This window comes from Vidua macroura, chromosome 9 (genome assembly GCF_024509145.1).
Source record: "Vidua macroura isolate BioBank_ID:100142 chromosome 9, ASM2450914v1, whole genome shotgun sequence".
Taxonomy (NCBI): Eukaryota; Metazoa; Chordata; class Aves; order Passeriformes; family Viduidae; genus Vidua; species Vidua macroura.
In genome coordinates, this window is record NC_071579.1 from 11722366 (window position 1) to 11748311 (window position 25946).

At 39.6% G+C, this 25946-nt stretch overlaps 1 protein-coding gene across 1 annotated transcript; it reads left to right on the plus strand.

Annotated features, from left to right (window-relative positions):
• WDR47 (WD repeat domain 47) lies at window positions 1–25761 on the plus strand. Its single transcript, XM_053985177.1, has 15 exons — window positions 1–107; window positions 5743–5909; window positions 7275–7358; window positions 7930–8014; window positions 9651–10453; window positions 12801–12924; window positions 15022–15200; window positions 15303–15560; window positions 16254–16329; window positions 17549–17706; window positions 20261–20430; window positions 21304–21474; window positions 21864–21995; window positions 23486–23704; window positions 24364–25761. Exons 2-15 carry the CDS (start codon window positions 5752–5754, stop codon window positions 24504–24506), a joined length of 2760 nt encoding a protein of 919 aa, XP_053841152.1. The 5' UTR covers window positions 1–107; window positions 5743–5751; the 3' UTR covers window positions 24507–25761.
• The last annotated feature ends 185 nt before the right edge of the window (window positions 25762–25946 follow it).

The window sequence follows — 25946 nt, forward strand, 5'->3', positions numbered from 1 at the left end:
CAGAGCGCGGTACCGGGCCGGGCCCGCCCGCCGCACAGCCGGGCCCGCCGCCATCTTCCCCTCCCGCCCCGCCGGTGCCGGCGCTCACGGGCCGCGGGGCCCCGCAGGTGAGCGGGCGGGACGGAGGGCGGGGGCCGGCCGGGCTGCGGGCGGGGGCTGCGGGCAGGAGCTGAGGCCTCTGCGGCGCCAGGTGGGCGCTGCCCGGCGCTGCCCGGCGTCCTCGCCGGCTCCGGGGCCCGTCCGTGACTCCCCCACGGGGGGCGCATCGCCCCGGCTGCCGGCGACGCCCGAGCGCCGCCGCCCCTTTGTTGTGGCCCGGCCGGGGCAGCCCGGGCGCGGTGCGGGCCGGGGCAGCGCTCTGTGCCCGGGGCCGCCCCGCGGGAGCTGCGCCGGGGCCGTGCGGCCCTGCCCGCCGCTGGTGCGGAGCCCACGTTCCCGAAATGCTGCTGCGGGCTCGGCGCGGCGCAGTTAACCGGGGCGGCTGCTGTAAACCCGGCGAAGCTGGGTTTCCTATGGATTCGCGCGTGGAGAGGAAGAAAATGTTGGAACAGTGCGGGGTATTACACTCAAAATGGGTTAATATATAGTCTTTGGAAGTTGTTTGGCGTTTCTTATTTTTCTGCCTTATATTTTCACTGTGATGTGAAGTATTGCATAATTTAACGTCACCTTTTTGTCATTCGCGGTGCGGAATGCGCTGGGCAAGGCGTGTGCGTGTTGTAACAGGGGCTGGTGAATGCTGAGAGCTCTGCGGTCACCTCCCGAGCGTGGTGAGACAAGGATTACCGGGTGGCTCGGGAGCAACAGCTGATCTAAGCAGGGGAACAAAATGGATTACTAGATGGCAAGCCAGCGAAAAAGCTGGTGTGTAAGAGGACACCGATTTGCTGTGTATTGGAGTAAAAAGGTCTCAGAGTTCAGCTGTGCGAAGTTTAGTGACGGTTTTCTGTTAAGGCCTTAGTATGCTCAGTGCATTTCATTTGAGATAATGAATTGTGTGATTTAGGGTGAAAAGGGTGTCAGCAAGCTCTGCTGACTGCTGTGGGAATCACTTGTGATTAAAAAGGGCCTATAGTCTTCCTTTTTTTTTTTTTTTTTTTTTTGTAAATTCTGCTGATATAGAATAATTGGAAGATGATTTGGGGCACTTCAGAAATGGAGCCAGCAGGGACTGACTGGGCCCCGAGTGCCCTGTGGGCTCTGTGTACCCAGAAGTCTGGAGTGGCCTCTGGGAAGGCAGGAGAGTCAAATGTAAGCGATTGTGGGGTGGATTGAAAGGTGAAATAGCTTAATGCAAAGTAGCCAGCTTTTTAAATATGTATGACTTGTTCACACTGAGGTTTTCTGTGACAGCTCACCAGGATGCTGGGGTAGTTGAGTCTGCATCACAGCTGTCAGTGAACCAAGGCTCCTAATTTGGCATTGAGTGTCCCTTTAAATGTGTCACTGCTCTCACAGCATGACACTTAAGATTTGAACTATAATATTTTTTTCTTGTATTTCAGAATAGTTAGAGATTTTATATTCCTTGCCTGGTTTTCCAAATGTATATTCTGTGCTATTGGCAAGTGATTTGTTTCAGTTGATAAATAACATATGAATAATGCTTATGGTAGAATTTCACTTTTTTTTTCGATATTAAACTTTACTTTTAATTTTTATCATATGAATGCATATGCATTTTAAACTTCTTCTAAGAGAGCACTAGACAGTCTCTCTCTTTAAGCTACCTATCTTTAGGTGCTTCTAGTTTAAAAACATTTTCCTGAAATAGTGTATTTATATGCACAAGTGGCTATAAATATGTTTAATGTTTTAAGAGTTATTTTCTTATGCTTTTAACACCATGAGAAGGTTCTTGCTGTTGGCATGTTCTTAGAACATGAGTAAGAACAGAACAAGGGTGAAGCCTCTAGCTGGGAGATTTAGCATTAGGTATTATGTTCCAAAGAGCTTGTTTAAACAACATCTTACCCACTAAAGTTAAAGGGAAAGATGTGTCAGGTTTGTGGCAAGACGTTTTTTTGTTTTCTTGATGTAAAAAAAAAAATACAGAACTAGCAGAAGATAAGAGGGAGTGGACAGGAGAAGGAAGGAAGATGTGGAGAAGGGCCATTCTGAAAAGACTGGGCAAGATAAAAAGGTTGTATCAGAAATGTGGTTAATACAAGGCACCTGAAATATTAAGCTCTAATTCTCATTTGCTTTCATTTATACCTCAAGCTAATGCTGTGCTTCAATCATTCTTGAGTATTAGGGCTTGAGCTGATCAGATTGTGACGTTATGCACCATATGTGCCGGCAGAAAGCAGTACAGTGTGGTGGACCAAAGATGCAGTTTGAGCTCTAATCTTGAGTTTCCCTGCTGTTCTTTGGTTTTTAATTATTATTCTTTTTATTTATACACATACTGACATACCGCTGAATGTCTGAAAACTTCATCGATTTTATGGAGGGTGATGTGTAAGCCTGGGTATATTTATAATTTCATGATAAAATGCTGCTTATTACTTTGACAGCATAATGCTTATAAGAAGTCTGAGCTCATCAGACTGAAAACCATCAACTGTGTGAAAATCTTCTCTAGTAGGTTTACTGTTCTTTTGTAGCTATTTGTGTTGCACTGATAGGGAATGCACACTGAATATTATCATAATGCTGTTAATGGATGAGCTCATCAGTGTAGTGTACTTCAACTCTTTTTCAGAAGTTCAGTATCCAAACTAAGTCTGGATGTTGTAATACACTTTTTTTTACTGTACCCCAAAAGTGCTGTTACTAGTCCTATATCAAATATGGAGGATGCAATCATTCTTTATCCCAATTTATGAAAATTAAGTAAATGAAGCTAAGTGTTCAAATTGTCAGAGGTTTTATGTTCAGGACAAGCTTCTTATTTTTAAAAAACTACAATGGAAAATGGAAGACAGCTCACAGATGCTGGATTTTACATAATGTAGATGCACTCTGAATCAAAGTACTGAATAATATGCTTATTTTGTCATCAGTATAATATATAATTAAGACAAGCTTTGAAACTGTGTAGGGTGGCTTCCTGTTTACACTTGTGTCCAGCAGAGCCTGTTGAAAAGCTGGACTTGGTGTTCCTTTCTTCAAAGGAATTCTTAGTCTGATTTTTTTTTTTTTTTCTGACAGGGAATCTCAGTATAGCTTTACCTAAGCCTTACTTTGTCTTTTGACAAGAAGGTTAATTAGTTTATATAAAAACTACCATTGTCATGAAGCCTAACAAAAGAGAAGTGTAAATGCTTTAGGTGAGGTTGTGAATTAAGATGTTAATACTAAATTGCTGGTTAAATTTGTATTGATTTTTTTTTTTTCCTTTCAGTGTATAAGGGTAGGGTTGAATTTTTTTGCTGGGACCAAAAATCCATATCCAGTTGCCAAAAGGGGAAGTTTAAGCAGGGCTAAAACATAAGGAAAAAGCATCTTTCTACAAGGTCTGGATTTTTATTTGTGGGTGTGTGTATCTTTCTTTCAGCAAAGCTTTCTGCAAACCAGAGTTTAATTTTTTCTTTTACCTTTACTAGCTGAGAGTATGCTTATGGTCTCTGGGCGTGTCTTTCATGAAACTCATCAAAATACGTGGTGATTGGAGTCTTCTGTGACTAAAATGAGAATTAGACCCAGCCATTTTAAGAAGTTGGGCCATTTCATCTGGCACAACTAGGTCTCTGTTGTTCCAAAATAAACTGTGCTCCTATAATCAAATGCTTTGCTAGTCAAATGTTCTGGCAAAAACTTATGTGGAAAAAAATGGCATATAATTGTGAGGAAGATGGAAAATTTGGGGGTTTAGACAGTAGTGCAAACCACCATGTTATTAAGGCCTAAGGTTTTGTATCCCTTCAAGTTCACTAGCATTGATTTGCAGTGATCAATGAGGAGTTTCATGGAGTAACTGTCTCTTCCTTTCCTCTCTGGTAAATAACTAATTTCTTGTTAATACTCTGAGTGTTTTATTTGGCTTATTCAAACTCAGATTCTGTGCATCTTTCCCTAGTAGGAGGTAGATAGTTTATTAACACCAGTTTTCCAAGGATGAGCTACATGAAGGCTGCATAATTTTTCAGGTTGTCTTGGAAGATGGGTTGCCCACAGCTGGTTGTCTTTCAGTTGCTGGATCTGCATAAGTGAATGATTTCATGAGGGAATTAAGAACGATTTTTATGTGCTCTTTTGAATTATAAAGGAGAGACACTGGGAACTATAACCTATTGCTGTGGTTGTCTTGCTCTGTGTGGTCATCTCCCTCCACCTTTATTCATTTTCACTGTGCTCCAGTGTCTCCCCTTCTTCCTGGGGCTGTTGCCTCCTGCTGAGGGGTCCTCACTGGCCTGGTTTCTTCTCTGGTATTAAACTGGTTATGAGAGTGCACTGAAGTCAGGTAAAGCCTTTGCTGCTGCCAGAGAGCAAAGCTCTGCTAGTTCCTCGTGTCAGCATGAGAGCCCGTGTGCCCATGGAGTGAGTAAATGCTCGAGTTGCACCGGGCTCAGCACGCAGCCCAGCTCTGGGGCTGGGAGCTGGCTGGGGCGAGTGCGGAGCTGAGAAGAGGCACTGCCCCTCTTTGCAGTAGTAACATGGGATTAAAATGAAATTCTCCTGTTGTTAAATCATATTCTTGTAGCTACAGGAGTGCTGCTGGTATGGGGGGGATTTGGTTTGGCTTTTTTAGGGCTCCTGATAAAACATTACCGGGCTTAGTGGGTTTCTTCCCTTATCCCCAGTTCTTTCTCAGCAGATCAGTTTAGGAGTTACTTGTAAAGTCTTTGTACCATTTGAAAACAAAAGTTCAACAGCTTCTACTTTGTCATACTTACTGGAATCAGGCAAGACTTAGTCAAAAGAAGAATTTAATTTACGTTTCCTAAGAGAATTACGTGCTGCAGTTCTCATATCCTTGGAGGAATTGTGTTGCAAAGGAGCTTGGACCTTGTAGCTGTGGGAGCTTTAAACAAGCAGCCTGCTGGCCCCAGCTACATCTGCCCACTCTCTCTAGCTGGCTGGACAGCTCATTAGAACACTGAGCCAACTACATGAGCTGGTGGAAAAGCTCCTGCAGTGGCAGAAGTGAGGAGGGCTGAGGAAGGGCCAGGAGCACGCAGCTGGAGACAAGAGAGTGCGTAGAATCTGGCAGCCAGCAGGCCCTGTCTTAGGCCACCTTGGGCTGGCAGCTGTAGATCCTTCATGAGGGGAATAGATAGAAATAGTCATCCTTAGGAAGGAAGAATAGAAACCCCTGGCCTAGCTGTCATATGCTACTTCAAAGTTAAGGTAAGAAGATGGCATTTTTAGTGTGCTGTGCTTTTTATGTTTGTTAGAAATACTTAAGTTCATATGTGAGAGCTCTAGATGATGACATAGTAAGTGACTCTTATACTCTTTGAACTTCACTGTTTGCATTTCAGAGAGGAAAATTTTACATATTGCAGACTTAGTAAGCACAATATTTTCACACTGCTAGAGGATTGATTTCTTGGTAGATTTATCTGGGCCCCTATTTATGCATAGGACAGAAATGGAAAAGTTGCAGGTGCATTGGTAGATCTTAATTATGACTTCATAGTCAACCTCAAAATCAGTTACTTAATCTTGTTTAATTTTTGTAATGCCATTATGTTCTGTCCTATAAATCTGCATTTTTATTTTTATTGGTAGGCACCATTTGCTAACCAAGCAGAAAATAAGATATTGATGAAAGCTAAAATTCTTTCCTTTTAGGCTGCCATCATGACGGCAGAAGAAACAGTGAACGTTAAAGAAGCTGAAATAATTAAGCTAATACTAGATTTTCTGAACTCAAGGAAGCTTCACATCAGCATGCTGGCACTTGAGAAAGAAAGTGGGGTCATTAATGGCTTATTTTCAGATGACATGCTCTTCCTAAGGTAGGACATCTTTTTCTGGTGCTTAAATACCACATTTATGAAAACCAGGAGTTGGACTATGATTCAGTCACCAGCCCTGTGCCATTAAACAAGAGATCTTAGCTTGTGCCCTCATCTTATCCTGCTTTTTTGTGGTCCCGTTGTGTGGCCCAGCCCTGCAGTGTGTTCCAGCTCTGGAGTCACTGACATCCTTCTGAGAGCCATTCAGAGTCACTGACCAGGCAGCAGGAGCATGCATTGATATAGATTTTTTTTGTTTGCTTGTTCATTTTAACTTTGTTATTTTTCTGGCACACCGATGAATTCAAGTGGGAAGGAGCCTTAACAAGTGCCAGTGCACAATAAGTTGATGGAAAACTATAGGCATGAATAAGATGGGAAAGCAAGGGCTGTTGGCATCTGTGATGTGTCATTATCTGCTTACCAATCACATGGCCCTGAAGGTGTGGTTTATTGATTTCTAGAATGTTTTTACAGTATTTTAGTGCTAAGATCAAGGATGAGTGGTTTCCAGAGCTTTTGCCCAAAAATATTATGTGTCTTTCAAAATAATACTTAGATTTATCTTTAATGTTACAACATGAAAGGGAGTATCTATTATCATCAAGGCATGAGGGTTGGTGCAATTCACCATTCAGGATATTGCCCTCAATATTATTAAAAAGAATCGATATCCATCCATCCCAGTTTTTCAGCATTGATGTTTTCTGTTCATGCCAAAGGTACTTAATAATATTGAAGCATGAGAAAGTAATTTATCCAGCTGTTCTTGAAGCATTTAAAAATACATTTTATCACTGAACAGATCTTCTCACCTGTCTTCCCTTTTCATTAAAATTATGTATATTGGACTAAAATGAAATGAAAGAAGACTTTCAGAAAGATTCAAGTTATTAATCCATTTTTTTTGTTGTTGTTTTGTTGTTAGCTTAGTTGGAGAAACTCATCCTTCCCTTGTAGCTTTCCCTTGGACCTTTTATAGAGGGCTCTGTGTGATGGGAGGGCATGAAGAAACAAAACTGCTCTACCTGTGCAGTCCAGCCCACTGATCCTGGAGTTGGAGCTGCTGTGCAGGAGACACAGGACCATTTTGTCATTTTTGATGTGCCTTTAAAAGTATCTAAAATGTGTCCTTCTAGTATGCAGTTATTTTTTCAAAATATTGAGAACAGACTTGGATTTTTCTCTTACTGTTAGTATTATTAAACATTTATTTTGGCACCTGTACAAAACATTGACTTTTCAAAGTGGATTGATGACCCGTTGTGTATTTAAATTATTGTTTTGTATTTAGATGAGCATCTTACTTAGAAAAGGGATGTTCTTGTCCAGTAACATTCAAGGAATGATCCTTTCTTTTACTAGGCAGTTGATTCTTGATGGCCAGTGGGATGAGGTTCTTCAATTTATTCAGCCTCTTGAATGTATGGAAAAATTCGACAAGAAAAGGTAAAATAGAATGTATGTCAGAGTTCAGTTTTTTGAGTTTTGGAAAACACATGGATTTCTAAGTATTGTCTATAAAAACAGTAGTTATGAGTTTTTCACTTTAGTTTTTGGTGGTTTTTTCTAGCCAGTGTGCTGTTTGTAAAGTGTGTGCCTGTGTTTTTAAACGTGTACTTAAAATAAGTGCACACATTCTGTAATGAGTTGTCACGGGCCATACACTTTAGGAATATGATGCATGTTGTACAACCTTTTAATAGATGCTCTGTCATACTTCTGTTCAAGAAATAATATGATTGCTATACTTGCTTTTGTCTAATTAGCCTTCTGATATTTGTAATAGAATATTTCTAAAAGCGTATTCTTAATATTTCTGAAAGTTATGGAAAAAATATTTCCTGTTTAAAAGAAATATGTTGTGGTTACCAATTTTTAAAAATTCATATCAGAGTTCCTTGTCATGACAACAGCTGTGCTTAACTCAGAAATTCAATGTAAAATAGCCTGCTTGTCTCTAGAATAATGTTTAACTACTCTGGAGCAAGATGTACAGTATTTCTCTTCTCACCTGCAGGTTTCGTTACATTATTATGAAGCAGAAATTCTTGGAAGCCTTATGTGTGAACAATGCAATGTCAGCAGAAGATGAACCTCAGCATGTAAGAATTGCCTTTGGTTTGGGGATTTTTTTGTTGTCAGAAAAGCTCTTGAGATTAGTCTGATTAAAGGCAGAGCAGAAACTCCCAGCATTGAATACACAAATTTTAACTATTACCAAATGGTTTCATAAACACTGGATAAAGTAATCGGTATTCTTTGGAAGTGAGTGTGGCTCCCTGATTTCCAATACAGTTGTACATAAAAGGGTTGCTTGAAAGTTTGCAGATAGAGAAGTGACCATCTGCTGTGTCTGTGGCCCTGACCCTCAGATTTACTTTAGGTCACTGTGCTGAAGTACAGGACACTCCTTTTTTTTTAATACTTTTTTCCCCCTAGAAATATTCTGAAGCAGGTCTCAGAATCACAGAAATTTATTGTGGTAATTTGAGGCAGCTGAAAGTTTGAATGAATTTTATGCTTAATTTCTGTTTGTTTTGGAGAGGAAGGTCAGAATTGGTTTTTTGAGGGAGCAGATGTGTTCACAAAGGACTCTTTCAGTTAAATGTGCAAACAGCAGGAGTTGTGGACTTAAGTTTTTGATATGGAAAGAGATGTTAACTCAAACTGGCAAAGAAGGTGTGCAGATTGTAAAATTAGTTACAGTTTTTCATTTATTTTGACAATACAGTAATACCAAATTTCTAAGACAAAAATGTTATGAAATTAAAAATGAAGAATGACAGTAGTTTTAAGACAAGTGATATTGTTTTCCAGACTGAATTGGTTTTAATTCTCTGTCCCATTACACTTGATTTGTACTTCAGGGTTTTTTCTTGGCAGAGTAGAGCAAGTTAAAAGTATGTCCATATTTCTAGGTGTAAATAGGAGGAGTACTAGTCCTTTGATCTCTCAATCTGTACACTGTTACTGGGACAGCAGTAGAAGGGAAAAATCAGATAAATGTTCCTTATTTTGTTGTTACCAAATATTGCCAAATGAGTTGGCGTGATGTGGGTCAAAGTATTGAAGTGTCTAGGTAACAAGAGAAAGTGGGGATTTTTACTGGTTTTTAAATCTGTGTAACTAAAAATGTCACATTTTGCATATTTAACATGGTTCTTGGCTCTTAGTTATCAACAGACTTTGTAACAAAGCCCTCTATTCATTTGGAGGTCTTATCTTCTGAGAACTCCTTGAACTTTTTTAACATTTTTGATGGAAGAAGAGAAAATCTCAGTGTAAAAGCTGCTAATCACTGGAAACTAGAGCAATCTAAAAGGCTTTTTTTAAAAGCTGCTGGCATTGGTTATAGAAATAAAGAGGAGAATAAGCTGGCTTTGAGAATGCAAGTAACCTTTTGTGTTGTAGTAGAATTGGAGCTGTTCAGTCACAGATTTAAAATTTTAAGCCCATCAAACCTGCAGTGACATGAAAACATTCCATAAATCTGTAAAAAAAATGAGACTGGATGGGGGATTCTAGGAAGTCGAAGCATTTAGGAATTTGTCTCTGCAGTAACTACACTTGGATTGGCAATCTCCGACTCTATATGCTTTTTTAATTAACATATGAGCAGTAATAGTAATAAATGAATGATAGCAGACAAATTCTGTTGCTGCCTGTTCTTCAAGTGTTTTTTTTCTTGTGGAAACACATGCACTGCAGATGGCTGTGTTGATATTAATGTTTCCATAGCTGGAATTCACCATGCGAGAGGCCGTGCAGTGCCTGCACGCGCTGGAGGAATACTGTCCCTCTAAGGAAGACTACAGTAAACTGTGCTTGCTGCTGACGCTGCCTCGCCTCACCAACCACGCCGAGTTCAAGGACTGGAATCCCAGCACGGCTCGGGTGCACTGCTTTGAAGAAGCCTGTGTCATGGTGGCAGAGTTCATCCCAGCAGACAGGAAACTGAGCGAGGCCGGCTTCAAAGCAAGTAGCAATCGCTTGTTTCAGCTTGTAATGAAGGGATTGCTTTACGAATGTTGCGTGGAGTTCTGTCAGAGTAAAGCTACAGGAGAAGAAATCACAGAAAGTGAAGTATTGCTAGGCATTGATCTCTTGTGTGGTAATGGCTGTGATGACTTGGACCTTAGCTTATTATCGTGGCTGCAGAATCTGCCAGCTACTGTGTTTTCTTGTGCTTTTGAACAAAAGATGCTTAATATCCATGTTGATAAACTCCTCAAGCCCACAAAAGCTGCCTATGCTGATCTTCTGACACCTCTTATCAGCAAACTTTCTCCTTATCCGTCATCCCCAATGCGACGGCCTCAGTCAGCGGACGCTTACATGACCCGCTCTTTAAACCCTGCCTTAGATGGGCTCTCGTGTGGATTGACAAACCACGACAAGCGGGTCACAGACCTCGGGACCAAAACTTCTCCCATGTCACACTCCTTCGCTAATTTCCATTACCCTGGAGTACAGAATCTCAGCAGGAGTCTCATGCTTGAGAATACTGAATGTCACAGCATTTTTGAAGAGTCACCAGAGCGGTAAGTGCAGCTGGAGCTCTGTTTTTACCTTGGCTTATGTTGCACTGTTTCTGTGTTCTTACCTGCACTGTAACTCTGGACGTAATTGTAACACTGAAACATAATTTGGTCGTTTAAATTCTGTTGTAATTAAACTCTGTATAGAGGGTGTTTTCTTCCTTATGCTTTTATGTTCTAAATAGATTTTCATATTTGGATTTGAGCCTTATGTATTCCATTTGGGCCTTCTTGAAGTTTCCTAGCACAGAGCACAAATATGCTCTGAGTATGTGATATAGTCTAGCTAGGGTTTGTGTTCAGTATTACTGTGTTCTTCCATTCTAGATAAATAAATGGACACAGTGAAATAGCTCTAACTTCCATCTTCTTTCCCCATTGCATTCTGTCCTCAAGTATTGATAAATATTTGGTCTTGACACTGTAAATTAGTTACTTAAGTATACTTGAGCAATTTCCATATCCAGTGAAGTTGGTGGAAATGACAATATGCCATTGTTGTAGCATTCCTGTATCACTTAAATTGTTACAACAGTAGCTCAGCTGAAATATTTACTTGGTATTTTTTAAACCGAAGATGAGTAAGGCAGCTGAAGGTATTACGTTTTTTGTATCAGACTTTGAGATAGTTGGGTTATGCTATTAATAAGTTCTTTAAGGAAATGTAGACTTCTAAATTGGCTTGTGAGAGAATGTCTTGGTTACTGGGAAAAATGGTACTTATCAGTTGAAAGTTTATCTTCATGTTTCTGCCTAGCCTTTCCTTTGATCAGCAGTTCTGTCCTGCGGGGTCGCGCTCTTCCAGGATGCAACACTGTCCCTTTCTAATGGTTACAGTCAAACTTCCCTGGAAAGCAGCTGCCAGCTTTTTTGGCCTCTTAGAGGACCAGATGGGTAGCTAGCCCTGCACTTGGGTGCAGTGGCCAGCAGACAACATTTGGGGCTGTGGTGATCAATCCAGGCCACAGCTGGTGTCTCTATTAGTTTTGCCTTGGAGCAATATTCCGTATGTTGTGTTATGGTAAAGAGCAGCTGTAATTAAACCCAGTAAAAAGGAAACAAAACACTGCCAAGCTGATGTCAATTCACCAGTGATAATGTAAATACAGTAATCTAAGTACCTCCTGAAGATATTAGTTTATGGTGAATCTTCTAATTTTACTGTGCTATAGCAAACTTTATCACTTGTGTGAGCAGACCAAGGTCCAGTGTTAAAACTGATTCTTCAGAGGTTTTTAATTCCCTTTTCAATATTGGAGTACTAGATAATTCACATCATTGTGTGGGCTAAAGAAGATGATTAATTGCTGCAGCTCTTTAGGTAGGCCTTTTCATGTGAAGTTTGTTGTTTGTAACATGTTTTTTAATTAATAATACATCTCTTGAAAGTTAGGATTAGAGGGTCAGAATTAAAGGATTAGACCTACAGGGCCAGACCCCTAGTTTTCAAGAAGGCATTACATTTTTCAGACAAAAATCCAGCTTCAGGTGGTGTCCAGCCTAAAAGGCAATATTTTCAAGGATGAAGCTGAGCTTTATGTAAATCTGGTCCTCGCTTCCTCTTGCACGTGACAGAAATACTGTATTTCTTTTATAAGTTGAGTTCATTAAGCAGTTGTCTTTCAGTCAGCTGAATTACTTTTGTTATTGTACAGAGGTACCAACAAAGTTTAAAATAACTTCTAAAAAACCTTTGCTCCAAGTCACTGAGTAAAAGACTTTAAGTTGACAAAACTGAAGATGGGCATCCAAGGTTTGTAATGTGTTCTGCACATTTACTGATTGATTGCCAAACCAATTTGGAAAGAGTGTCACGCAGAAATACTTACAGAGAATACTTACAAGAAAAGCAAAACCAATATAAGCACTTTCCTATCTTGCACTCTCTGGAGCTTTGAAGTGGATGGATGTTAAACATCCATGGATATTAGTTTCAATTTAGATTGATAGTGGTAATAATTAAACTGATACCTTTGGGAAGAGTTTAGTCTCATAGTATATCAGATGCATTTTGTGCACATAATTTTTGAAATGGAAGATTTTGAGAAACTTATTTAAATTATGTAGAATTCAAATGTAGGGATAAAAAAAATGAAATTGTGGTGTGCTATGGTAGTAAGGTTTTTTGGAAACTGGCTGTGCTTTTTGTTTGCCAGGGAGTTTATTTTCTTTAGAGTAACATATTGTAAGTGGCATGTTTTTCCTAAGCAGTGTCTTCAGTTTGATGTGACTTAAGTAGTTTGCATGCTTTTGCAGATCTTACTCTAGAATATTATCTTTCTCCACTTGATTTTCTACTCTTAATTTTTCTCAGTTAAGCATCTCTTCTTTTCCATGTTGCTGCGAGAAGTGATACTCCCGTGGAGCCCCAGCATCCCATTGGCAGTGAGACCTCATGCCCGAGCTCAGCTCCAGAAAATGAACCACTCCATGCAGCACAGAGTCAGGCGTCAGCCAAACAAGAGAAAAATGAGGTAGTGCTTGTTTGTTTAAAAATAATGAGGCCCTTTGAGCTGGATTCTGATCACTTCATAATGATTTGCCTTTGTGTGGAGAATTTCATGCATAACAATGGGTTGCTTTGAATCTTGTTTTTACTATAGTAAAAATGCCATATTGCATCTTGTAAAAGAAACTACTACTTTTTGTGCCCCCATTGTATAAAGTTCTGCTGTCCTGTGAGTTTGTAATGCAGCTGATGAGAGTGCCTTCTGACATCAGCAGTCTAGCTAAACTGTTGTGTATATCTTTAAAAGGAAGGGAAAAAAAGCCAACAATGTTAGTTTATGTTGAACAGTTAAGCATGCTCTTCATGTTCAAGTGAGAAATTCAGCATGTAGCTTGTAATTTTTGGTATTAACATTAGGTTTTGTAGGTCAACTTATATCAGTTGTTGTCTAGAACATAGAGAAATTAAAATTGGGCAATTCCCTCATAAATATATCTTTGCTATTCAGAATCCAATAGCATAACCTTTTTTGTATTCATCTTCGAAGACCTGTGCCTTGACTATCTTTATTCTCTTTTTTTTTTTTTTTTCCTTAACAGCAATATAGGGTAAGTGAAGATAATACCTCCGAAGGAAACAATGAAAACAGTTACCTATTCTATTCTTTTCCCACAGTTGAATGCCAGTCTCTAAATTTGTGGGAGTAAGAAATTAATTCAACTTTCTTTTCAGAGCTTTGGTTTTGATGTGTTCCTGTAGAGGCTTATTTAGAAGCTGGAGTTTATAAAATAGAGCTTCTGAGCAACATATTTTGGGTTTGCATGTTAGTTGGGAGATAGTGGCACAGAACACAAAAAAATCAAAAGATTGAATAAAATTGTAACAAACAAGTATCAGTCATGAAAAGAAGAATAGACAAGAATATACTTGTTGTTTAGGATGATAACCCAGGGAATGGGGGATAGTTCATGAATTTCAAGTACAGAAAATAAATGCTTTTAACTTATTTGGAGTTTCTGAATTGCAAGTATTCACCATGGGAAACCTAAGGTGGTAAATATTTTGCAAATGCAACAGAGCTAGGAAATCCATTATAAGTCAAAAAATTATTGTGTCAGAGAACAAAAAGTCATAATGCAAGTATTGTTAATAATTATTAATAGAAAAAATGCAAAGGCTGTTACAAAGACAGAATGTGTATGAATTGTCTGAACTAATGCAAAATTATGGGGATGTCCATATATAACTTTAAATCATAGATTACAAAGCTGTCACTCCAGGAAACAAACAAAAACCCATGCAAGGTGGTTTTTTACTATTGCTTTTTTTTATTAGCTTTTTTTTCTGTTTTTTTCTATTAGGTAAATATGCAGTTTGCTTTTTTTTCTTCAGAAAATGTAGGGCAGTTCAGTGTGGATAATCTGGCCTTGGACTAAAGTGTTTTTGGTCTTCTGTTTGTTCATTTTTATCTTGTTCTCAGCTATTAGCAGAAAAGTGAAAGAAAAATGAGGGTTGGGAATGTAGAAGGCAGCAAGTCCTGGGCAGTTGGCAGTGTGGGAAGCTAAATACAGTATGTAAAGGAGAAAAGACTGAGAAAGGAAGTTCAAGTGATGGCTTGGTCCAGAAAATAAGGAAGTTTAAAGTTAAAACAGGCACCGATTTCAAAAGTAAAATGTAACACTTTTTAGATAGACCACTGCTGCAGAGAGAGGTAAACTGGGTCTGCAGACTGATGGCAGGGAGGTGTCAACGTGGCAGAAAATACTAAATTTGTAATGCAAGTATGACTTACATAGTTTTCCGGATTTTATTTTCAATTTTCAATCACTTTTTTTATTTTTTATCTTAAGTAATGCTTTAAGAATTTTGTAGGAAAGAGTAATTTTCTTCAGAATTATGGCAGGACTGTTTCAACAGTGAATAGCATAGGCTGGCAGTGCTTTCTCTTTTTAATATGTAAATTGTGTCTGGTTTTAAGGAAGAATTAAATCATCACTCCTCAGAGATTAATCACCTGGCTTTTTGATGCCTGTGTTGAAATATTGAACCAGAAAGTAAATATTTATGTCAAATACCAAAATTAACTATTTAAATTCCATCTGTGATTCTCATTTCTTTTTAGCTTCGTGATTCCACAGAGCAGTTTCAGGAGTACTACAGACAAAGACTACGCTACCAGCAGCACTTAGAGCAGAAGGAGCAGCAGCGACAGTTGTACCAGCAGATGTTGTTAGAAGGAGGAGTCAATCAAGAAGATGGAGGTGACCAGCAACAGAACCTTACTGAACAGTTTCTTAACAGGTTGGGGGAGTTTCATTCTTCTACCCACCCATATCTCTCTGTAAGTTCTCATAATGACCTGGTTTGATGGTTTGGGGTTTTTAACTTGTCATTTGTTATTAGATCTATCCAGAAACTAGGAGAATTAAATATGGGTATGGACAGTCTTGGAAATGATGTACAAACATTTAGCCAGCAATGTAATGGGAGCAAAGGGATTGCATCTACCAATCCAGCCAGTAACTTCACATCAGCACCCTCAGATGGTAGCCAGAGGATAACAACTGATAGCCCAAATCTTAATACAAGCACTCCTCGCAAGTGTGGATCAGCTAATCAGATACCTTTTCCTGAAGAGTCACCTGTACAGGGGAATCAAAGGTAAGTTACTGGAGAGCATTCAGGGCTGGAAAAACCCTTCTGCTAGCACTGTGGGAGGGCTGTTTGTATTTATCTTCAGCTATCAAATTAATTTGTCATTGAATAGGGGTATGATCAGTGTTTTCTAAATATTTATGTAGGGATTCTGAAGTCTTTTTTTTTTTTTGTTAACATCATGCATGAGGAATAGTGGTTATTTGTTATGGCTTACATTTTATGTTTGTTTTTAATTTTGGACTTTCTGTTTCATCTTATATGTATAGTTCTTGTTTATTTTGTGTTATTCTAAGTTTCTGGAACCTTTTTTAATGAAATACAAGCTAGATGAAGGGAGAAGCAGGGCAGAATGGGAACTGAATTTCTTCTGTTAACTAAAAGTAGTGCTGACCTGAAAGAAACAGTAATTCTTCCACCTCTCTGTGTGTATATAGTGTATCTATACATAGGTATATTATAGAATGAAAAATACTTTTAACTTGAGTTCACTTGTTCAATGCTTGGAGTTGCTGCAAAACTTGTAAAAGTAATAGTTTAACGGTAGTGATTCAGACATGTATAACACTTTACACAAATTAGCAGTTCTGAGAATAACTGAAACTGTTAACTTTAGTGTGAAAAATACTTACCAAAAAATCTGTCCCTGCTCTTGTTGTTCTGTTTTATGATGTTAAACACTTCACCAAATCAAAACAGTGCATCAGAGCATGCCGTCACTCAGCCGCAGTCAGAAGACTCTTCGGGTAATTTATCTAGGACACGAGGCGATGAGGTGAGTTTTCTTGTTTGTGTTATCAAAAGGTTCAGTACTTAATCCTGAGTGTGACATCCTCTTACTGTTAAGAGATATTTAGAATGAATTTTGGTTGGTGCAGTGCCTACAGTCACAGAACCATTGAGATTGGAAGGGACGTCGGGAGACTGAATCCAAATGCACTGCTCAAAAGAGGGTCAGTGGGAGCAGGGTGCTTGGGGCTGGGTCCTGTTGGGTTTTGAGTCTCTCCAAGGATGGAGGATGTTCCTCAGTCTTTGTGGGCTACCTCATCCCTTGTCTGACCACCCTCACAGTGTTTTTAAAATACCAAGAAAGTTGAAGTGGAATTTGTTTTACTTTATTTGGTGTTCATTGCCTCTGGTCCTTTCACTGAGTACCACTGAGAAGAGTCCTGCTCCATCTTCTTCACTCCCCCAGTCATGTTATTGTATGCCCTGGTGAGATGTACACATGCACACCCTGAAAAGCCCTTCAGATCTCAAGGCCAAACAGTACCAACTCTTTCAGCTTCTCCTTGTACAACAGATGTTCCAATGGGATGTCTTTGACAACCATTGTTTTGTGTTTTCCAGGTTAAAACTTTGAGTGTTGGACTCCAGTCAGTATGGTCTGAAAAACCAGGGGAATAGTTAATAGGGAAATAACTGCAATAAGTACATTTCAAGGTTTCTGCATAAATAAAAATCATAATCTTAGAAAGGTGGCCATGAAGTCACAAAGAGGATGATGTAATAAAGCTTAGCATAATTTAGTGATTATTTTGTGGTACATACAGGGTGAAAATCTGATTCTGTGTTTAATATTATATTTGGTTTAGAAACTGTGTTTGACTTGGACTGTTGTCAGTAAAAAGGCTGCTTTGTTCCCGTGCAAGTTTCACAAGGATCAAATGTGTTTACAGAAATAAACTGTAGTATTGCCCATCTGAGGTGGGCTGTTTAGAAGAACAAAAGCAGGTGGAAGTCTAGAGGGAGAATGAGAAATACTAATAATTATCTGTAAAAGTCAGTTGAAGAAAAGAGCTTAAAGAGCATTCTTGGCCTTGGAGTAGACATTGTTTACAAAACCCTGCTTTGAGTGATCCAGCCTGCTGTGCTGCTACTTGTTAATACTTGGCTACAGTAGCTTTACATTATTCCACAGAGCAGCCACACCTACTTTTAAATGTCCAGTTTTACACGGAAGAACCTAATTTTACTGTTATCCTTCTACACAGGATGACAAATCAAAAAAGCAGTTTGTTTGCATTAATACTCTAGAAGATACACAAGCTGTCAGAGCTGTAGCCTTTCATCCCAGTGGGAGTTTATATGCTGTTGGTTCCAACTCTAAAACTTTGAGAGTTTGTGCCTATCCCGAAGTAATTGACCCAAGGTAAGAAAGCTAATACAATCATTTATTTTTCTCTATTATAACACTTCTTTCTGCTGCAGCTATCTGTACATTTCATACCTCTGTTTTATTGCCATAAATACAGCAATGCTGTCCTTGGAATCCTGAACTGCTAAACAAAAATAAGATAATGTGCTGAAGTATTTGTATATTTGTGGTCTGCTTCTTTGCTCTCTTTATTATTTGCAAGATGTATTGCCACAAGACCACACTTTTCATTATAAAAGTGTTAATTTTTTTGTCTCAGCAGCTGGGTTTTTTTGAGTTTGCTGGTTGGCCTGTGGTGATGATATTCCAGCTGTAACAGTGGGAGAAGATGTGTGTCAGTTCACAAGCTGGGCTTCACAAGATTCAGTTTCTGGCAGGAGGACAGACTTAACAGTAGAGAAAGTTGTATCTTCTTGACTTTTACAGCAAAACTTGCCAGAGCATGTCTGTTGACCTGCTTTTACTCTAAACATTGTTTTCTAGGTATATTGGTTCCTTGACTGAAAAAGCATCATTTGTCGTTTACTGTGCACTTGTATTTTCAGGTTTCTTTCCACCCATTTTTAATAGGATGGGAAAAACATACCTGAAAATAAATACTACCACATCAATAACAGTCTCCTTAATTCTGCTTCACTTTTATTATTTTCTTGGAAGAGGGGAGAAGTGCAAGCCTCTAAAACATCACAATTTTATAGGGAGGTACAAGTGTGCACAGTGATTTTATTTGGGGCATCTTCCCACTTTAAGACTGATGTTCAGGCTTCCAAAGTGTTGAAAAAGTAATCTGATTTTTCTTTTCCTCCTTAATATCATCAGTAAGGTAGCCTTTGAAGTTTAATTCCAAAATATTTATGAGCAATGTATGACACAACAAAAAAAGGAATTTATTTCTGTTACCTAATACAAGTTAGCTTACTGGGCTTGAAGCCCAGACAGCCTCTTGACTGGTAAGCAGTGCAAAACATGTTGGCTCCTACACAGCTGCTTATTCTGCTCGTTGGGAAAGGTTTGAGCAACTCTGCAGCCTTAGTTTGTACTTGCAGTGCACAGTCTGCTGTGATAGGAGACACAGTGCATCTGGACATGAAAGGAATACTGAGATTTCCTTAGTTCTGAACTTGGAATTCTTCCACTTACTGTTGATTTTAACTCTGCTTACAATTTGCCTAAAATACTTCATCATGGTATTTACAAGTCAGCAGAGAGATTACATTATCTTAAAGATATTCTAATCCTTGTAACAACATGAGTCTAGACATGCATTCAAAATTATGTGCTTTTCAAAGGGTTATGGTTATGTAGAATAATTGTTATTTGAAGCTCTGCTGGGCCTATTAAACTTTTTTTTTTTTTACTTATCCTTCAAACTGATGAATTATTCAAGACAGGTTGGTTTTTGTTCTCTAAAGGTATAATAGTAGTGTGGGGGGGTTTTGCACACCTTTAAAGTTAAACACTGACAGATACATGTTACAGTTCTGCAACTGCTTTCCATGCAGTGGATTGGCAGCATGTGGTCTCTGACCTGGGTAGGTGCTCCCATGTCCTGAGAGAGTCAGTGATCCTCCACTCTTAAGATGTGGTGAAATCAAACTCAGAGTGTGAGATAAGGCATTAGGCCATTTAGGGAGCTCTGTAGTGTGTTGAATGATCCTGATTTAGGCTAATCTGTAATGGATTTCCTCTCTGGCAGCACAATAAAATTAGCTGCCATGTATTCTTTACTAAAGCGATGTTAATCTCCAAAGTTTTTCAATGAGCTTGGATGATTGTCTTCTATCTTTTCTCTCTGCCTCTTCTGTTCAAGTATTTATAATAAGGTTTTTGAACTTTTTCAATACCAATTTAATTTGTTTAATTTCTCTTGTTGATGTTACTAGAGTGATATGGAGATGGATACTCCAATACTTTATCCTAAGTACTTGATTTCTTCCTGTTGAGAGAGCAGAAAAAGAATGTTGTAGGAAGGAAATTGATTGCAGTCAAGGAAATATAAATTCCTGGGACTGTTGCTTTTATTTCAGCACTGTGTAAAGCTGATACAGTTTTACAAATCATAATCTATGGTGTATGTAGATGCTGTCAGGATTTTTGCATTAATGTAGAAGTGGCAAATCTGTTTTTCTTGCACAGGCTTGATTGAACTTGTGCATATTCAAAAGTGGCTATAGAATTAAGTATTTGATGTTTGAAGGATGTAGAGAACTCACACCAGTTTCAGACTCCAGTGATAATGTTTTGTTATCCTATAGCTAGTAATTACTATAGTTTATCTGTATCAACCCTTTACAGCTGAAGGGGCTGGGTAAGTTTGTTTTGCATGTACGGTCACAGATAGAATGGGAAGATGAGGAAAAATTGAGAACATGAGGAGAAGATCCTTTTGTCTTTGATCATATATGTATGTTTCAGTGCAAGTAGTCATATGAATTTCATGTTACCCAAAATAACAGAAAAATAGTGTCTTCATTTTAGACTACTTTGTTTCCCTTAGAAATAAAAAGAAATATGATGTTTTGTTTTCTTTTTTTTTTTCTTTTACCAGTGCTTATAATACTCCTAAACAACCTGTAGTTCGCTTCAAGAGGAATAAGCATCATAAAGGATCAATCTACTGTGTAGCCTGGAGTCCCTGTGGACAGCTATTAGCTACTGGTTCTAATGATAAATATGTGAAGGTGCTGCCTTTTAATGCAGAAACTTGTAATGCAACAGGTACTGTGTTGTATATTTAGCTCAGAGAATTTATTTTGAATTACTGTCCAGTATTTGTCAAAAAACATTCAGTTTACATTGATGTTTTGTTATTTTTATTCCAATATTTTAATTCAGTCTCTTCTCCCTTTTATTGTGGTCTCTATCCAGGAAAGAGCCACTGAGAGGTTTAAAATTATCTTCAGGGTTTTGTTTGGGTTAGGTGGCTGTGTTTTGGTTTCATTTTGCTAGACTCTGCTATTGTTCCATCTCTTGGCAAACTCCTCCCCATATACAGTAAAACAACCAGATATTATTACCCACTTCTAGGCCATGATTGTCAGTAAGAATTTATTTCCACTCCTAGTTCCCTTTTCTCTTGCCTAGTTCTCTCTTCTCACCCATCTTAAAAAGGTTTCTGTCCTAGCAAATACTACTTTCCATGTCCACTACTCCTAATCAATATGTTGAATGTGGCTCTTACCTTTCCTGTTTGGAATTTAGTCTGCCTTGTCCTTCGTATGATCTTTTCCTCCTGGCAAAGAAAACCTTTTGAGTTCACCAGAGTTTACAAAAAGAAATAAATGTACTCTGTAAGAAACCTGGTCTGCAGTTGGCAGTGGTGATGGTTGGTCAATGTACATTTTGCAAAGCTTTAGGAAGTAGGAAGCTCAAGCAACACTCAAACCCAAGATTCTTAGATATTTTATTTGAACTGTAGTAAGTGAAATAGTGTGTTCTGTGCTGAAGGGCACAGCCATGTTTGCACTTGGTGGCATGTTCACTCTAAAATACTCTGCATTATCTGTATTATCACTGTAGCCACTTTAAAGAGCGCAGCACTAACAAACAATGTGTACCTTACGTTGTTCCTTGATTTTTAATTTATTTTAGGACCAGATTTGGAATTCAGCATGCACGATGGGACAATCAGAGACCTTGCTTTTATGGAAGGCCCGGAAAGTGGTGGTGCCATTTTAATAAGTGCTGGAGCAGGGGACTGTAACATTTACACAACAGATTGTCAGCGTGGACAAGGCCTGCATGCCCTAAGTGGTCACACTGGTAGGTACAGTGTGGCTTCTGTCACACTTTCTAAGTCTGTATTATATTCTAATAAAGTTGTTGGGTTGATTTGGCTTAAAGTTACTGTGTTTTCCTTTTTAGCAAGACTTTTTTTTTCCTCTCCCAATTGCTCTTGAGGTATTTTGAGGGGAGGTGGACAGTGTTTATTGTTAAATATGTTTGCTGTTAATCTAATGGAGAGAGTGCACACCTCATTCCAGAGAAGACACAGAGCTGGGTATTGCCATACACTGGTGCAATGGATCATGCAAAATGCAGGTTTTCTACGGGATTGTTAAGTCTGTGAATGCAAAAAGTAATCCCAACTGTAATATTTCAGTGTTGGGTTAATGATGCTTAATCAAATTAAGAAGTCTTCTTGTTCACAGGACATATTTTAGCACTTTATACATGGAGTGGCTGGATGATTGCATCTGGATCCCAAGACAAGACTGTAAGATTTTGGGATTTGAGAGTGCCAAGCTGTGTTCGTGTTGTGGGAACAACGTTTCATGGAACAGGCAAGACTTGCTATCATGCTTCTAACCATTCTGGCATGAAAATAGACTTTGAAGATGTGCAGGTCATAGAGAGTGAATGTAAGGGCAGGTTGTGGCACAGAAGGGCAGCTTAGCTTAAAGGAAGAACCTGTGAGGATATCTATACCTGTGAGGTGTGTTCCTAAATATTTCCTTTCAGAAGATGGGTAGTGCTTTTGCCTTATGACTTTCAAACAGACACTTTTAAGTGCATTCAAATACAGCGATCTAACTGAAGTCCTTGAAACTTAGGGCCAGGGTGAACTCCTTGCAGTATTCCATATTATTTCATAAGAGTGACTTTCTTTCCTGTGATGGAACAGATACTTTCTTATGCAGCTTTTATACGATCTTTGCTATGATTCAAGTGTGAATTACGGCTTCAGAGTTTTTAGTGCTGAACCATAAAGACTTTTTTATTCTTAGCTGGATATGTTCATCTGTCTTGGTTTGAAAGACAGGTGTCTGCTAGGCACGAGCCTCCCTTGGAATGGAACTCCCTCCCTCTGAATTATTATAATTTTGAAATTAAGGGTCTCTCAGGCAAAGATAGGAGGATAGGAATAGCAGTTCTTTTATGTATAACAGTAAGGCAAACAAACACCAGCTCTCAGAACCGGGAACGCAGGGACACTTTGCTGACCGCAGGCACCTTCCCTTCGGTGCAGTTCCGGTCACCGCCGGCAGGGGCGCTGCTGGCTCCCGGCGGGCAGGGCAGGTGCGGTGCTTCCCCCGCGGCTGCAGGGGGCGCTGTGGCGCGGGCTCGGGGAGCACGCGGTAATGGCGGCTGGGCCCAGGCGGGAAGGGATGGAGGAGAGGCTTCGCTCCACAAACCCCGGGGGCGGCCGATCCCGGTGCCCCAGCAGGACTCTAAGGAGCACCGGGCTGGGACGGCAGGGATGAGCAGAAATCCCGGGGTGGTGGGCGAGATGTATCAGAAGCTCCGCAGCAGTAGCTGGAACTGCGGGACGTCCCGGCAGGGCAGGGGGATGCGGGAAGGAAGAAAGGCAGCTCCCGGCTGGGTTATGGAGGTGGCAGCAAATTCCTTTCTCCAAGCCGCAGGTCTGACTGTTCTCATCCAAAACTCAGAGAGCGAGAGACCGCAGCCAGCCCCGTCCTTTACCTGCCCCCAATCTCGCTGTATCCCTCCCTTCCCGGGGAAAAAGTGTAGCCAGATGCTACACTCCTCTCCCCACCTTGGCCACTTCTTTTGTTTTTCCTAAGTGCCCATAAGTACCCAGTAGTTAGTTTCCTAGCAAGTTACGGGGGAAAAAAAATCTGTACGTAAAGAAGAAAGAAACCCAACCCCCAACATCACCTTAAATTTGAGGCCGGCTTTCGGTGTTGTTTTACTATGCATGTTCTTGTGTTAAAAAAAAAAAAAAGAAAAAAAAAGAAAAAAAAAAAAGTTGGCTATTTGCGGAAGCGCAGCTAACTGGCTGTGGGATCGCTGGGTTTCTGTGGCCCTGCAGGGAGCGCCGTAGCCTCGGTGGCGGTGGATCCCAGCGGCAGGCTGCTGGCCACGGGCCAGGAGGACTCGAGCTGCATGCTGTACGACATCCGCGGGGGCCGCATGGTGCAGAGCTACCACCCCCACGGCAGCGACGTGCGCTCCGTGCGCTTCTCCCCGGGCGCGCACTACCTGCTCACCGGCTCCTACGACATGAAGATCAAGGTGACAGACCTGCAAGGTAACACGGGCTCGCTTCCTCTTTGGGGCTTTTAACGTTGGGAGTTGAGAACTTGGCTCAAGGATCAGGTTTTACTTAAAAACGGGAAAAAAATAGTAGAGCTTTGACAGGTTGGATGTGTATATATGTCATTGTGTCTGCTGGAAATTGGCTAGTTGTGGTGCTGAAAGTGTAGACTGTGAACTGAATCTTGTTTTAGGGTGATGATCTCATTACAGTAAAACCACTGATTAACACTCTTGCCTGGTGAGATGGTCATTGCTTTCAGACAGTATTCATAAAATTGACCCTTAAAAAAAGCCCTAAAAAAGTATAGTAATTCTCATTTGTATTGGCATAAGTTAAGAATAGGAAAGATATTGAGTGTATCTAATTGACTTGGTTTTCTTGGACCATTACATTTTAATCACCTTGTGTAAAAATGGTGGAGATCTGCATTTTTAAGTTGTACTGTGTCCAGTAATGCCTAAAAATTGAAACACTGGGGCCTTTTGCAATGCTCGGTGTGTGTGTGAGAGAGAAAGGGGACTAAGGTAGGCTTCATAAGGTGAAATACAGATGTAAGCTTAAAGTAAGCAAACTGGATAAAAAAGACCCTCCACCCAAGGGCTAGGATACTGATTCATGACATGAGTAATGATTTCTGTTCCTTTTCACAGGGGACCTGACGAAGCAGCTTCCTCTGATGGTGGTAGGGGAGCACAAGGACAAAGTTATTCAGTGCAGGTGGCACACGCAAGATCTTTCCTTCTTGTCATCTTCTGCAGACAGAACTGTAACCCTTTGGACCTACAATGGTTAGAGTGCCAACAAAGGCAACTATGCAGCTAAAGCACAGAGACCTGAGACTACAGAACTGTCAAAACAAGTAATAATAATGAGGCTTTGAGAGAGCAGCAGTTGGGCAGGAGAGTGTCTTATCAAGAGGAGGGGCACCTGTCACTGATTTTTCTGGTTTCTAGGAGGTCTTGGTGTTTTTAGTATATTCTTTTGCAGTGCTTCCAGTCTTCCATGTTGAACTCATGCTGCTGTGACCTATTGTAGTCTTGTTGCCAAAGTCTATGAGGAGAACTCTTCTGTTGTTGATGTGCACTCAGAGTAACATGAATGATGTGTTTACAGTTTGGTATTAATTGCATTCCTTGTTCTTTGCCTCAATGAGAATTTTGTATAGAAACTTAAGTTGAGGAACACCTTAAGCAAGTCTGTATGTAACTAGTTACACACACACACAAAAGAAAAACTACTTCCACTGTTTTTTCAGGTTTATTGTATTCATCGCTTTTAAACAAGAGCTCAAACTTGATAACATCTCCATAGTTTCAACTTTTTAGTAAAAAAAAAAATCTGAACTTTAAAGTTTGACTAGGTAGTAACCACTTCTTGATTATGGTCCATTATATAGTGGGGGTTTTTTCTTTCTTTTCATCTAACCTGGGAAAAATGTTGCTGTTTTTACTACATGACGTTATTTTGAACCAGCTAACATGTTGGAGGGGGAAAAGTAAAATATTGACTTTTTTCAGTAGAAACATGTAATATTTTACTTTTTGAATGCAACAGAATACCTCTGTGTATAATGTACTGTAGAAAAGAGTGGATTGGCAGCAGTTGTCACAGTGAGCTTAATGGCTATCAATTTTTCAAGTAAAAGGGATACCATTAATGCTGTAATAGAAACCAGCATGGCTTAAAATGCTATGTCTGCATGATAATTTAAGAATTGTTTAAATTCCCAGTTCAGAAGCTTACCCGATTTTTATTTCTTGCACTGTTTATGTCTGGGAAATTGCGGTTTTATTTCTACAAAACTTTAGATTCTAATGTTTATGTATTGTTATATTTTCATATTGTACAGTTCCTTTTACTTTTTAAAATATAAACCTTAAACTTTAGGTTATTTATTTATTTGAACTGCAGTTACATTTTTGGATTCTCTTGGTTACTAAATTATATGTGCACTGTAGCAAGCATTTTTAACTATCGTATAAAAGTGGAAAGGTAACTATAGAAGTGTATCTGTGCTATAATCTCAATAAAGACCTCCAACACCTGCACCCGTTTCATCTGTTATTTTTAATTGGTTTATAATTCCTCAGACCAACTATGATACAACAGTTTGACCTATGATTTAAGTTTGACAGAATTATAAAATACTTAAGAGCTTTGATACTGGTTCCAAGTATTGGAACTTGCAGTGCAGTTAGTAGTAATAATACAGTGGCGAAGAGCTGAAAATCTT